Genomic DNA, 15,514 nt, shown 5'->3' with positions numbered 1-15,514 from the left:
TTCCATTGCACTGAAACGCAGGTAGCGACATCCTAGCACAGGTAAAAACAATGCATTCTTCAAAAAGGTTAAGGTGCACATGCGAAGCAGTAGCTTCCATATTGGGAACTGCAAGAGGATACAGCAAACCAGGTGGCTAAATAAAGCCCAATTTCACCTTTGACCTGTCTCCAATGGGAAATTGGAGCTAGGGCATGAAGAAATGAAGGGGGATTTAAGTTACCAGTGCCCCTATTCCCCTTTCCTGGAGCAATCTACAGTGGCTATTAATGAAGAGACAGTCTAATTCAGAGTCATTGAGTGTCAGCCAAATTCAGTGCTAACGAGGCAACTAAGCAGTAAAAACGGAAAGATGATGAGACCGTTCCACATGTGGGGCATTCAGACAGTGGGATGCCCATGACGGGCCAGCGGACTGACCCAACTGACTGTGACAAACTGGCTACTGGGAATCACAGCTGTGTTCTAGCGAGACAAGAAATAATGTGAGCTTTCTAATCCCCGAGTCACTTTCCCCCATCTGTTCATGGGCTCTCATCGGCGAACAGCGTGGATGTCGTGGTGGAAAAGTGTACCCAAGCACAGCAAAGCTGGATGGTAGCAGCCAAGTGGGAGACTGCTCAAATCCTAGAGGTGAATCACGCTCACGACGTGGCATGTGAATGTCTCATTCGATTGCCCACTCCATCGCTCTCAGAACAGATAGCTGCTTCACCGTTGTGGTCCTGCCAGTGCGTCATACAAGTGGGTCTCTCATGTAAGAGTCTATAAATGTCTATTAACGGCAAGGATGCAGTAAGGGATGGGGCTGGTGAAGAGTTACATGCGAGTGCATTCTGATTTCTAATTACTTGTACCCCATATCTTCCAGCTGAATATCAGTCACTCTGTTCACTTTATACACCTGTACATCACACGTAGAAGAAGAATCTACGTAAGCAGCACTGATACATAGACAGTAATAGTAGAAGAATTAACACGTCAATGAGGAATTCCTCTGCGTTCCATTTATAGTAAATATTCCCATCAGAGTCACTTCCTTGACTTAAAAAGGCAGACGCATTCTGCTGCCGAATAAACGTCATCACTACCTCTTTCTCAACCATGGCAACAGGTACAGGACCAAATTCTGGTTGCCATAACAACCTCAACTTGGCACAGAATGGGAGGATGCGGCACATTGCGTTCCGTTTTCTCTCCTCCCAAGCATCCCCCATTACTGCTCTGTAGAAACTATACAGAACTACTTAAATGCAGGTTTATGGTCAAATACACTTATTTATCAAACTAATTTCAGGATTCCAATCCTTTAAAAATCCTACAATATGCAAAAGACATAGTGTGAAAAGCTTTAGGATTTGTAACTGAGACATTACTTATGTCAGACTCCATAAGCAATTCCAGAACCAAATTTTACTACACAGAAACCTTTTAAATACTTTGGAAATGGAACATTTAATAACATGAATATTATAGTGAAGTACAAACATTTTATCATTTAAAAATCCCAAAGCACTACCCTTGGTTGAACAGAAGGAATGCATTGATTGGCTGCAGCCTATATACCAGGTGACCCTAAACTGAAGGTCCACAGGCAGAAAGTCAACATTATTAGTGAAATAGAGAGACATAGGACTGTTTTATCATGCATGTGTCACCATCAGGCCATCAAACAACACTTAACTTCAATTACTTAAAGGGATGTCATGCAAATCTGTGTGGGAGACTATTCAGGAGACACGATTCTCTCGAGATAGAGAACCCCACATGCAGGTGCCATATGAGGGCAGTTCAAATGTGTATTTGTCCAAAATGTCAAAGTTCTGCATTTTCAATTCCTCTTCCACAAAACATAGGACTGATGTGATGCTGGCACTCCACAGGAGCTTTCCATTTCAAGGCAGGGTGGATACCAGAGTTAACTAACCACATCCTGCCATCTAAAGGACATCCCTCAGCTGGTTGCAGCCAGCAGACATTTTGTGTTCCAGTGTTCAACATGGGGCCTATAATCTGGCCAGGAAAGCAATGGTACCCCGCAGTAATTAGGTTATTAGGAGGTCTCTACACACCAGATGGGGACTAAAAGCTAGACCCAGTCACCTGAGACTAGAAGACAAACAGGGTCTAAAATGGCTGAACTAACTGCCTCTCCAGTAACCCTCTAAAGACCTGCTAGCTATGCGTTTGAGCTTGTCGATGTCTCTTCGTGATCACAGGAAGGAGATAAGGGCATTAAATAAACACTTAAATATAAAGCAAAACTAATGGATGAGTTTCTAAGAGAACCCAGGCATTCAAAGAAATAATATCTGTGCAGAATTGTAATTGCAATGTGTGCTTCTTTCAGCCAGACTGAGACATTTTAATAGCATCCCCGGGGGTCTGTGTGCATGTGGTCAGCAGTGTGACGTAACGGTTCACTTCTGAAGAATATTATTTTATTTATTAAAAAAGAGAGGGTTGTTTACACCAACAGCACCAAAGCAACCCTAACACTTAAATCAGTACAGGGAACGTGAGCGTGTTGTTTTATGTTCATTACATTTGGGGTGACAGTAAAGGAAACACACCAACATAAAAGCCTAACCTTTGGTGGGCCCTGTCAAGAGAAATCAGTACTGTCTCTGCTCTCATTTTTTTTGCATCTCCATACATTACAAACGCACACCTGGGTCACAGTTTGTGCATGAGTGGTGAAGCAAAGCAGCTGCTGACACGATCCGATGGATTGAGCAGTGCCACAGTAACGCCAATATGGTTGTTCAGTCTGAAATAAGGAGCATTACGACTGGATGGCGGCTCGTTCTGACATGGCCACAGAAACGCTCTGCGTGTTGTATCCAGTGTTTCTGGAAGAGAGTGTGTGATGGCTCGGTTGCCAGGGCTGCAGCACAGGTGACAGAGTTGTCACTGGACGCAGCTCAAAGCCGAGGGCTAAAAGTAGCGTCTGAGCACTGCTGTGCTCATTTGACAAACAGCTGAGCTTGTCGCAGCCACAACACAGGACACACAACATCTCCACAACAGAAACAAACATGTGGTATCTTGATTACCCCTCTGGATAAAGTGCACTTTCACGTCTGGTCAGGGAGATGCCCTGTGGCCTTTCATTTAAAAAAAAAATAAAATATCTACACAGCAATTCAACACTCCTCTGTCGAGTACTCCTGCCAAAAGAAACCTGGAACTTTCCTGGCAGCCAGGAGACGTGACCAATCACACTAAAATCCACATCATCGCCATCCACTGAGACAAACAAACTGCAAAAATACTTTCTTTTAATGATCTTGCATAGGCATTCTATTAGATGAGCCACTACAACGTGCAACAGTAAAGGAAGGCACTGAGTTCCTAACAAATCCTGTTTCTACTCAGAGGCCAATCTCGTCATTTGGCTCTTTCTACCGGGGAGAGAGGAGGGGGAAAAAAAGCACAGGAAGACACCAGAACAATGCAGTGAATGCAGGGTATTGCAATTGTTAACAGAGCCTGCAAAACACATTAGGTAATCTGTTATGACAAGGCTTTATGTGCCCAGTCCCCACTATCACAATGACACTTTTCACACTGCCTTACCCCGACCCCCTCTCCATGTGATCCCCACATTTAGAAAAAATATAAACTTTCAATGTTTTCGTTGAAAAGTGACTGAAGTCAGCTAAATGCAAGCTGCAAATTGAAAGCAATTTATTGCATTGAAAAAATGTTGTTGTTTTTTTTTTTACAAAGATTTCTTATTTAAGATTTTACATTTGTTGTAAAAAAAAAAACTTACTGTGTTTGCATGCACCCAAATAAATGAGGTTATTTAAGGATATCTGATTTGGGCAAGAAATATACAGCTGGTCAGCAACTTTCCTTTCCTTTCCCCAGAACATGTCCAGAATGACAGTGCAGTGAAAAGACAAAAACTATTTTGTGGGAGAGCGTGGCGTTTATTCTTATTATGCACATATATTTGGTTTCGGGATTTCGCCATATCTCTAAGAAAACGGTGTTTCTCGCTAAAATGACATTAAGAAATCAGAAGTCTTCTGAATTTTTTAAATAATAAAAGGCCTAGTGCCTGTAGACGCACAAATGAGCTCCATATCATAATTGGAAAAAACAGAGGTTTTTTTCCCCCAGAAGTGTTTGCGTTTAACAACTCCATGCCAAAAAGTAGAAAAAAAAAGAAGAAATACATTAAAATGGCTTTAGGTGGGGTTGCCTTTCTAGCTAGAAAGCAGAGGGAAAGAGCGCTGTCCTGGCCTATGTGCCAGCTGTTCCAGCTCTGACTACTGTCTATTTATACAGCAGCAGATGGCAGCTAGTGCTTTGCATGCCGACAGACTGCCAGTGACAGGAAGGAATGGACAGATTTCAGCCGCCCAACCTTTCCGCCGAACTCGTCGCCAAATCATACAATGCTCCCAGCACAAGGACACTGATAGCTAGCTAGGGCTGCGAGGGCCTTTTGATATTAGCAGCTCACGCAGACTCAGAGTTCAGGATAACAGAGACTAAAGAGAAGCTTCGAGAGGCTGTCAGACAGAGAAAACATGCTAAGTCAGCAGGACTCCATTCAGAAGCTAAACAAACACAGGACGACAACAAAGAGAGAGGGATATCAGGCAACCTCTCAGGTGATGACATGGGGGGGTTAAACCCACATCGCACGCAGAACTGGCATGAAATCAGACCTGAAATAACAGGAAATATTCAAATTACATGCCAATGGCTTTCAAGTAATGTCGAGTGTGTCTAACCAAAGTCTGGAGGACACTTCCACCAATGTGTCTAATGAACATATTTATTGTTGTCACCTCAATGTTAACATTAACAAAATGATACAGGATCCGTAGTCAGGGTTTTCAGCTGTTTTCACAGCTCAAAGAGGCCATGATTCTCCTGGATCAGGTCCAAGAAGGATATTCTCCTCCGTGCAGGTGCTGAAATGAAAGATCAGGGGCTTTCCAAACACATCCTGTGTCATAGAAAGCTATAGTAACACCACCACAGCTTTAGAAGTGTCTGCTATTTTACAGTTTAAAAATAGCACTTAATATATTGACAAGTCAAACTTGCCTGTGTCGACCTTTTGATAATGAACTTTAGGAAAGTGGGTCCGCATGTGCTGGAGTTAATAGTTTTTAAGCTGGGTTGTATGAGGTTGCCTACTTATCCACAGTCAGTGTATTAACTACAGTAGATGACGGTCACCACGCAGCAAAGCTTGGAGAAGAAGACGGGAGCAAAACAATGTGCTGCTGTGGACAAAACTGACTTTAGCCCTCTAGAAGAAAGGCCATCTCCCGTAGATAATACACTAGCTACGGATAAATACCTCATACAGCCGCACTTCAAAACACCAGAACTATTCCTTTAGGAAACAAACTGAAACAGATTTAAGATAAAGCATTACCTCCACAGCTTTGATATCTAGAATATAAATGCAGAACACATTGTTCTTCTCAGCTCAACTTTGCTCATCAACATTACAAGTGATAGTAATAGTGAATTAATAGTACTCACATGATAAAGAAGCCACAAAATAAAGCCTACAGTAGGAACAGTAATGAAACTTCTCTGCCACAAGAGGTGCCGATTCCAACAATCTATGACTTTAAAGTAGTGCCATGGAAGTTTTCAAAATATTAGACTTTGGTTATACCATAATTAATAAATTCATAGAGAGGCGAAAGCCATGGCTAGAAATATACTATAGAACACTGGCTTTGCAGTGTTAATGTGCAGTGTTAATGTGTTCATTCAAAATAGTTGAATATTTGTTTTAAATCTTAACTCGTGATTAAACAGCGTCTCAAAGCCACATATAGATCATCATATGATGCAGTGTGTAGACAACAGAGCAGACAAAGGAAACACAGAGCCCCGTACATCCACTGCTCACAACAGGCACCCATTTTACAGAGCAGTGACCTGGATTTCCTCAACTAACTCAGAGACCCAAGTCTCGCTTTAAATGCTCTCTGGCTTTATATAAGCACCATGACATCATGAATACAACTCTGGCCCACACATCTTTTTTGTTCAAGGCCCATCTTTGAAATCAAAAAAATATGTAATATGTTCTGTGAAGCCAGAAAACATTATGGATGAGCACTCAAGTGATGCCTCAAGTTAATGTCAGATGACTAACCCCTTTTCTCCAGCATTTTCACTGTGGAGGACGGAAAGATTGAGAAAAATGTATCTGCATGTATACTACTGATCTCAATTAGCTTCACTGTGACATGAAACGGCTCCATTTTGGAGCAGCAGAGGATTCCAGTAGCTCACCAGATTGATAGACAGACTTCTGTCTTATTAATTAAGGTTTCAAAATGAATTTACTGCCTACCCCCCCCCCCATCTTCTTACTCATGAATAATACAAAGTTAACATCAGGCCCACCACCAAGCTACCCGTGCCTGGACTGCAAAGCTCTCCAGTTTGTCTCTGAATTCAGCCCTCAGACTGTGGGAGGAAACCGAACAATATAGTCTGGTAAAAAGAGCTGTGTCGGTCAGGGCACAAACACTAAAAACACATTCACTCTCTTGAATGTGGGAAAGTCCAGCCATTTCACCCAACTTGGGCAATGAACCACAGAGTAGGCAAGAGGAGCAAGCCAGGAGAACCATAACTTTAAAATAAAGACACCATCCCCTGACTGCATCACCAGAACATTGACACATGAGAATGGCTGTGGGCTGCTCCGAGCACAATCTGATTTTCATAGCTTAATGAATGAGACCTTAGTTAGGAAGTCAGATTCAAACGGTTGTATAGGATCGTAACCATGAAAGAAAATCAGGCATGGGACCATACCTAAAATGTGCCTGGTACATGTTGATGCACAGACAGACAGACAGACAGACAGACAGACAGACAGACAGACAGACAGACAGACAGACAGACCTAATTCCCCCTCCTCCATGCACAAAAAACAGCTGGTGACCCTTTTGTTGTACAGACGATCTCAAGTGATTGGGTGATGCTGTAAAACTGGGACACATTTCAGGATTTGGCTGAACTGCATTTCACCAGACTAATTCAACATGGTGTTGTTCCACTTTGTCCTGTGAGGGAGGGCGAGTGGTTGGCCTTTTATCTCTGCTAATATTACTAACATTAATGGATTTGTGTGGTCCGGATGCCAAAAGCTAATCGAAGCAGAGTTCCCACAACTATGAGCATCTATCTTGTTGTTTTTCTGAAGGGTTCCCTTCTGGGAAGGATTAAAAAAAAAAAAAAAAAAATAATCACCCATCAACATATCTTTTACTAAAAAACAGAAATCCCAAGATATTATATGCATATCTGGTGATCTGCTATTAAGATGGATTTTCCTTGGTGTCTTTATTTAAGACATTTGTTTCTGGTGGCAGTTGCCTCTAGAAAATTCCTTAAACAAGTCCAACAGCATTGTAAAATCATAACAATTATCTGATAACATTGGTGTATGTGTATATGAAAATAATGAGATGAAAAGGCCAGACATTTGATGACAACAATGACGGATGCAAATACAATAGCTTGGCCTATTCTTTAGTTTTAGCTCAACTGCATTAATACTATTTCTTAACCTTCAGTCGTATTGACTGAAATCAGCATCACCATCACCTCTATCTGAGCGACTGTATGCGATGCTGCCTCACGCTGTCCTACACGTGAATAGTGCTCGTGCACAACTTTGCTACTGTGGCTGCGTTTACATCACCCATCCCCCCCTCGAGTAGGCTCCAATCCCATCCTCCCCTCCGATTCCACATTTTCTGCAAAAGGCTTCCACAGTTTCCACTCAACCCCATCACAGGCAGGAATGGAGAGTGGGCTAAAAAAGACGAGGTGAAACGAGGTCTGCACACAGGCTCCAAATGGTTTCGTTCTCCTTCTCTTTTAAGGCAGCGCTTCGATCAGTTAAGAAGATCTTTACAGATCAAAACGTTGCCTTACAGGAACAGCGTATATTTAAGAGGGTTCCTTTCACAGAAATGGAATATAATACATAACTATGTTTTCATTAGTGTATAATCCCCTGAAATTAAGAATCAATGTGTTTTTGTTAGCTTAGAATAAGCCCTTTATATCTACATACAGAGTGGGTCACAGAGTTGCACCACCATGTGTCTACAGTAGCCCAGAATAGACAAACCAGACACTGGCTCTAAAAGGGCATTTTTCATTCTATTGTTACCCGAAGGCCAACGTAGTTCTCCAACACACTTGGAAAGGGAGAGATGAGCAAAGGAGTGTTCAGTTGGATGCAATCTGAAAGCTCACCACTAGATGCTACTACACCGTACACACTGCTCCTGTAATAAGAAATCAACCATTTGGAGGCGAACAGTGTGCGGACGCCCTTTCTGGCCAACAGTTACGTTTTTGTCTTTTGTCTGGATGTACGTACACTTGGTCCATCTTGAGGATGAGGTGAAAACATTTATTTTACGAAAGGTGACAACTGAAAGACACTTCATCACTGTAGCTAGTATGCTATGCGAGATCCTTTACAAAGAAACCAATTGACCAATCCCAAGTCTTGCCCCCCTTAGTTACAAAAAGAAACAATATCATGTGTTTTCCCATTGGGATGCTAGATGTCATGTATATTCAAATAAATAACAAAAGGGTCAGATTTTGGCAAAATTAGACAAAATCATGTAGGTTTACAAGAAACTCTTTCAGCTCAGACTCCAGCAGCGACCAGCCCACCACAGACAGACCCCGGAGGTGTAGAGCTCCGTGCCTGGCAGCAGCTCTCCAGCCAGGAGCAAAGCTTAGCCTTGCTGCTCCGCCGGTCGTCGCTTAGAGCCAACACCGACACCACACCTGCTGGAAGCCCAGGCCGTATTGCTGGGCCTGCTGGAGGTAAGGGAGGAACGGGAGAACCAAAACCAGGACGGCGCAGGGCAGACTGTCAGACTGGTGCTCTGAAACACAACCGCTTTTTTCCACAAGGACAGCTGAAATAAACACAATGTGTCTGTGAAGATTGGGACACCCTTTGAATTTGACATGCATAGTAATGTTACCTTTGAACAGAGGTAGCATTACTAAAAATTACAGGAAACAGGAAAGTTGACCAAGGTTCCGTTAGGTTTCAAGCTTGCTCAACAGTTATTAGAACACAGAACGAAAAGAGGCAGGACTTAAGAGTCAATTGGGCCACAGATCTGACAAAAAAAAAAAAATCACTTCATTCTACATAAGCAAATCATGTGACAAAACCAAAAGTCATGAGATCACAAGATTCAGGGATTTTCCAGCTTTTCGTCACTAATAATACCTTTCTTTGACAGATATCTAGCCGATCTTCAGGCCCTTATAATGTTAACAGGGGAAACATTCCAACAAATTCACCAGCTACTGTATATAGCCTGAGGGGGACATCATCACTGTTTCAATTATACATTTTTCTACCATGTCTGATGTTTCCAGATGTTGTGATATCTGCCAAAAGTATGTTTCTACAGATTTTAAGGCCATAATTAAAGATAATTACAATTTGTTAACATACTAACGTAGAACAGTTTGATTTGCAGTTTGACAAGTAAAATTGACGCAGCACTAAAGCAAAGAGGCATCAAGACTTGTTTAAATATGGGCACAAGCTGAGAACAAAAGCAAAACAATGGAGCAGGCTGTGAAGAGTCAACATAAGTTGTGGAAAGAAAACCACAACTGGCTTTCTCAGCTACAAAGCTGAAACCACAATTTAGTGAGAGAAAGCATTTATCACTTTCCCCTTCTGACCTAAAGACATTCCAGCATTCAGCCTATCCCTTCATGTGCAATGGCACGTTGTGGTTTCTTTTACATTTCAAAACGCTTATTAATGAACAATGATTCAGTACTAGTGGGAAAAGCCAACTTGACATTTTAGTTTGCAATATTAAATAGAAATTGTGCAATTTTTTATTTTACAGCACAATAAATGTAATACTGAAAGGTTGATTGCATGAACAGAATTTCACCAAAACAATGTTAATGCCTGTCTCATTTTCAGACAAGATGAAAAAACTTCAATAACAGGATCTGGTCGTCATAGAAAGCCTGATAGATACAATTCCTCGCGCTCTGACTTGTAAGATTATCGTCTCTTCCTGATTATTATTGTGAAAAAGTTCCGCAGAACTTCCACGTGCAGCAACATCAACGCCGTCTGTGTGGACATTGCTCACGTGTGAGAGATGCAGCAGTTCAGTGAGGCATCCGTCACGCCCTGCTCACACAGGCAGTGTGCTCCGGGCCCCAAGTCACTTTCTGTTGCTGGTCGGTGTTACAGCAGCTCTTACAGAACGGTGGACTGAAAACTGGATGAGTTGCACGACATGCATATGCACCTCTGGCCTGAACAGTCCTGAGACGCAGCATGAGCGGATCACAGACACGGACATCTGCCTGTCCTCCCTCCTCATTAGGAGGTCAGTCTGGAGTGTGTAAGTAGTCCATGTTGCCAAATGTGTGTCGCTCCAAAATAACCTCAGCACGAGGCGATGAGGAATGTAACACTCCGAGTGGGTGCGCGTAGTCAGGTGTACACCTTCAAGGGTCATCGGGATTACGGCAGCAGGGCGTGGCCACCTGAGGCCAGCCTGTGGATTATACTAGTCCTAATCAGGTCAATTGTCCCTGTCTGCAAAGGGTTCAGCAGCAGGATGACCATCCCTCAAACAAACCCATGCTCCCAATCCTACTCCCACACTTGTTCTGCTAGCTCTGTCCTCAGTGACAACGATTCATTCATATGATACGGGCTCATTGCCATTTCTGCTGTGATGATGGCCTCCTGTCCTCTTATGTGTAACCGACACCAGAGCTGAGCGGATTCCTCCCTGTAGGGGTTTTGTAAGGTCACCACCCACTTAGCTCATACTGAGAGGACACTCAGCAAAATTGTATTTGAAAGGTGAAAGGTTTAATTGATATGTTGACCTTCTATTTGTTCCTTCAATTTGTCAATTAGTTTACCCGTAGCTTAGGGGATGATATTGTGTAACGTCCAGTTCTTGATAACGTGGACAGGCTAGGCTGGTATCTTTTGAAACGGCAATCATCTCCTATAACGTAAAAAAATATATACTGTGGAAATAATCTCATCTGAACGCAGGTTTGTTCCACTAAAGTCAATGTAATGGTCCAGCATATCTCTTTCTCTTGTGCGAGGTCTAGCAACCATCTTTGGCAGTGCATTCATGAGGGGCTGGTCACTGGCTGAGGGGGAACAGAACACATGGGTTACATAACAAGGCAGAGACCGATGTGGAGGACACATCGGAGCCCCAACGAAGGCAGGCTATGGGTGACCTGGTGTTATTCAACATTTGGAGCACCAAGACAAACTAATGCAACACTCGATCGCGTCACCCCTTTATAATTCCATTAGCTCTGGTATGTTTAAGAGCTTCTACTGAAAGAGGCCTTTACTTGTTTCCAGCCTGCCTGCAGAGGCCTTGGACACATTTCCTGCACACTGAATAATCAATTTGCTGCCCCTCTGCCTGCATCCTATCCTTGACACACACAGAGAGAGAGAGAGAGAGAGAGAGAGAGAGAGAGAGAGAGAGAGAGAGAGAGAGAGAGAGAGAGAGAGAGAGAGAGAGAGAGAGAGAGAGAGAGAGAGAGAGAATCCTGCCCTTGGCCCCAGGCACTCTCTTTCTCTGTGTTGTTGACACATCCGCCCTTGAGTGACTCACAACAATAAGGGGAGTGTCACAGCCTCGTCCACACATCTGCCGAACACCTACAAAGCTGACCAAACAACTTCATAAGAATCCCATTTTTGTGAGGCAGCTCTTAGTCTCATTAAAATGTCAGCCATCATCAAATAATAGACATGCAAAGGCATCACCTGCACCGTGGTCGGCGCGCACCATCACAGCTGATTCTGATTCTGATTAAAACCGTGTGACATACTAAACACTCAAATCTGAAAAGAAATTGAGAAGTGGATTATGGTGCAGAGGTGGTTTGAGAGGTTTCCATGAATACTGTAAAAAAATAAGTGGGAACCCATTGTTTATTACAAATATGAATTGGGGCCGAGTACAAAAGCAACCAATCTACCAACATTTTATAGCCACCTATCAAGCCTATTGGTGAGTATTTGATACTCAATAGACAGATCTTTAGACATGAAGTTGTGATGAGTCATAGATAGACTGCCATTGATAGGGGCAAAAATGATTTGCTTTTGTATGTTTTTTTTTAATTTTTAACAGAATTAAGTTTGAGTCATGGAAAGCAAAAATCATATCACTGAGTAAAAGAAATGACTCACTTGTCAAGATCAAAGAAACATAATTACATACCGTAATCATAATACAGTATGTGACCATCCATTAAAACATTGTGTGAACCTGGACCACCTCCAAAACAAAACTACTGTTGAATAGCTTAGCTTAAAATAAAACAAAGTTGGATGACTGCGTGTGTTTGAGCCACCAGGTAGCATTCAACCTCACAGAATCCTAACAAAAGCATTCTCAGCATACCATCTGCAATGATGAAGGGAGAGTATGGCCGCCTGCCAGCCTCTCTTTCTGCTCTGCAACCTGCCCATGTGATAGGAGGTAGAGTAGGCAGTACTGCAGCCTCCTCCTCTCCCTCGCTCACACACTCACTCACTAACACACACCCAAAACACTGCATATTCCACTGCAGTTCTGCTACAAACCACGAGTCACCCTCCAGCACCTCAGAGTGACATTGGCATGATGAAAACCCAAAGATATAAAGTAAAAGTGCTGGGGATTAGACACAAAGCTTCTCTTTGGTAGAGTTTGTGAGATAAGGGACAAGTGAGCCACAACCGTTAGGGACACTTGATCTTATGGAAGATTCATAAAGGCTTAGTCTAATGAGCCCGGTAAGACTGACAGACAAAGATCGGGGCAAATAAGAGAGCCTGCTGGAAGAACAGGTTTCTGGCATCACATGCTGTCTTCTTACTAGGTCAGTAAATGTTTCCATACTAGTGTCGGGGGGATTGTGTTCATCTGTCCGCTAAAATGGGACATACAGCACAAGCATGAGTAAGGAGGCAGCTAGCACATCACAGTATCTGATGACTCACAGTCACAAGTAGGCAGGTTGAATCACGAGACTACAAACCACATTCAAGTCTCCTATTCTAGCTCTGCTGTTGTCTAACCTTTAACATATCATCATAGATTCAATGATAGCAGTGATGCAACTGCATAATCCGAGAGATTCAGTAACTTCCCCTTAATGTCAGAAGGCTATCGGAACTTAAACCACAGCTAAATAAAAAGCAGTACATATTGTAAATGTTTAACTTCTGGCCATACACTTTATACATACTGTAAAAGTGCTTTACAACTGTTTGTGTACACCAAGAGATAACAAAGTTATAAACTACAAAGTAACAGACATATCCATGTGTGATAAAGCCTTGATGAATTGAAGGCATTAGCAGGCCAGGCTGTGTGGCGACCCCTGGGTCTCCCAGTATGAACCAGCTCAGCGTTTCTCACACAGAGACTCCGAAGGCATGCAGGCCCCTTCAGAGGAGGAGGAGGAGGAGGAGGAGGAGGAGGAATTTCACTCTGTGAGCCTTTTATTCTCTATCAGGCTGTTTGTCCCCAACCGTCCACTATTCAGTTTGCTCATTCTCCTGTTCTCTGCTAAGAGCCCCAAAGGAAGACCACGGGAGTGCATGTGTGATACATCAAACTTCCCCTAAGCAGACAGGCCTGCAGATTCCAGACCCTGTGTTTGGTCTTGTGTTTTGTGTCCATGCCAGTGGGCTACTTACTTGTAGTATTGCCTTGCATCTGAATGATACATTTGGACTCCTTTCCCATCTCCCTGGAGTTGAAGGGCCGGACTCGAACAGCGACTTTTACAGACGCCCCAGACATGTTTGTGGTTTAGGACGGTCTCCCAGTAAAATTCCTTGTTTATCCCTCCTAAATTAAACAGAAAAAGTGATGTTTGCATTGGTAAAAAAAGAACATCTGGAATTAAAATAAATCAAGCAGGGCTGAGTTTGTTTCCTTGTTAAAAAATACTGCCAGAATGCAATAATGCAGAACCCATTATCAGATTCAACCACAATGAAAGTCCACCCCCTACCAATTCCCAGTCATAACAGCGTACAACAAATATGGCCGACCAAAACCACTAAGGCGCTTTAATATTTTGTAAACAGCAGCCAACCAGACATATAACAGTCAAATAAAAGGATTAAAAAGGTAATGCATTTAAAGCATAATTATATGCAAAATACGCTTTTGACGAATGCGAACTATGAATATTGCATGCAACAAATGGGCTGCAATAAACATCATATTGTTTTCATTACAAGCAAAACTTTGCAATGTGTTTTACGTTACTGCCAAATAACGCTATACATCAAGCGCCCCGGGACTACATTTGCCAAATAACTCGTGTTTTTCCATGTCCTTACAGTCAGCCATACTTGCTAACGCATACGCCCATGAAATTCTATCTACCCCGTTTTGTGTGTGTTACAGTGAGCTGGGCCCATCTGTAACGAACTGTGTTCATTCTGCGCAGGCAAACAGCTTAATTTTCCGTTTTTAGAAATTAGATTCGCCGATGTTAGGAAGTAGGCTAATCCCCCGCTGCTGCATGTTGTGGAACAGTGCAGGGAGGAGTTGCATGCTTATTTTAGAAGCACCGAATCGACACAATGTTCCTGGTGTACCCCTGGAGGGCTTCATGATTTTAACATTAAATGTTTCGGACGGTAGCCGAACTGTTATCTCGTATTGGAAGCTGGCGTTTAGCCAAGAAATGTTACCGGGTGTGACTTCAGTCTGTGGCACGAGACGAAACTAACTCACCTCCGGTGTCTGAAGGATACAACTATCCAGACATAGACACATCTTGTGCTCGTAAATATGGGTCGTCATATAATTAGCAAAGTAAATAGTATAATGTTAAAGCGTAAAACTGGTGTCGGGACCAGGACTATGACTAAGACACCAACAGTCTGTGATTAACGTTAGCCACCAACAACTGCCTAGAATGCATAACTGGTATTACAACCTCGTGCACCGCAAATATAAAAAAATATACATTCATTCATCGTTTGTACTCACGTTTGAAGACTCTCACCAAGACAGCACCACCGGACAGTGGCGAGAAAACTAACGTTAGCTAGCGAGTGTTGTTTTTTTTTTATCAAATTCCGCGAGCACGAAAACTGTTATGAAGTCCACTTTGGTGAAAAACACCCATTATAGCGGTATCCTCCGCAGGATGGACCTGTGACTGCAATCTGTGGCTCCTTGACGAGTTTATTTTCCAGTAGAGATACGAGGCGGACGCCTATATCTGCACACAAGCGAAAAGAATTGATAGATTGCCTTGATTTACCGAACAGATTACGTCAACTCCCTCTCGGCCAACGCTGACCGACAGCCTGGTGGGCCAATGAAAAAGAGACATCGGTGACTAATGGTGTCGCAGAGCCAATGGGGAGGCTCGGAATCAGAATGGGAGAGGGAGTAGGCGTGGTCTCTATTCTCTGTGC

The 15,514-nt window shown here is 42.9% G+C and overlaps 1 protein-coding gene across 14 annotated transcripts in view; it reads right to left on the bottom strand.

The window, feature by feature from the left end:
- The window catches only part of kif1b (kinesin family member 1B), a 56,914-nt gene extending 41,541 nt beyond the window's left edge, over positions 1-15,373 (bottom strand). For 7 of the 14 annotated variants that reach the window (XM_068732965.1, XM_068732973.1, XM_068732966.1 and 4 more), the window contains exons 1-2: positions 15,081-15,371; positions 13,769-13,922 (exon numbers count right to left, since the gene is read on the bottom strand). In XM_068732965.1, the coding sequence (XP_068589066.1) occupies positions 13,769-13,874 (106 nt within the window). In that variant the 5' untranslated portion in view covers positions 13,875-13,922; positions 15,081-15,371. Of the gene's footprint in view, positions 1-13,768; positions 13,923-15,080 lie in introns of all 14 variants that reach the window. The other 7 variants (XM_068732976.1, XM_068732977.1, XM_068732978.1 and 4 more) reach the window with 2 other exon arrangements.
- Positions 15,374-15,514: the final 141 nt, after the last annotated feature.

Source organism: Cebidichthys violaceus, unplaced genomic scaffold (genome assembly GCF_023349555.1).
Source record: "Cebidichthys violaceus isolate CVI_PGR_0920_01 unplaced genomic scaffold, fCebVio1.0.p SCAF_6, whole genome shotgun sequence".
In the NCBI taxonomy this organism is placed as follows: domain Eukaryota; kingdom Metazoa; phylum Chordata; class Actinopteri; order Perciformes; family Stichaeidae; genus Cebidichthys; species Cebidichthys violaceus.
Note: the sequence above shows the minus strand (reverse complement) of the source record. Positions and strands in the feature narration are given on the sequence as shown.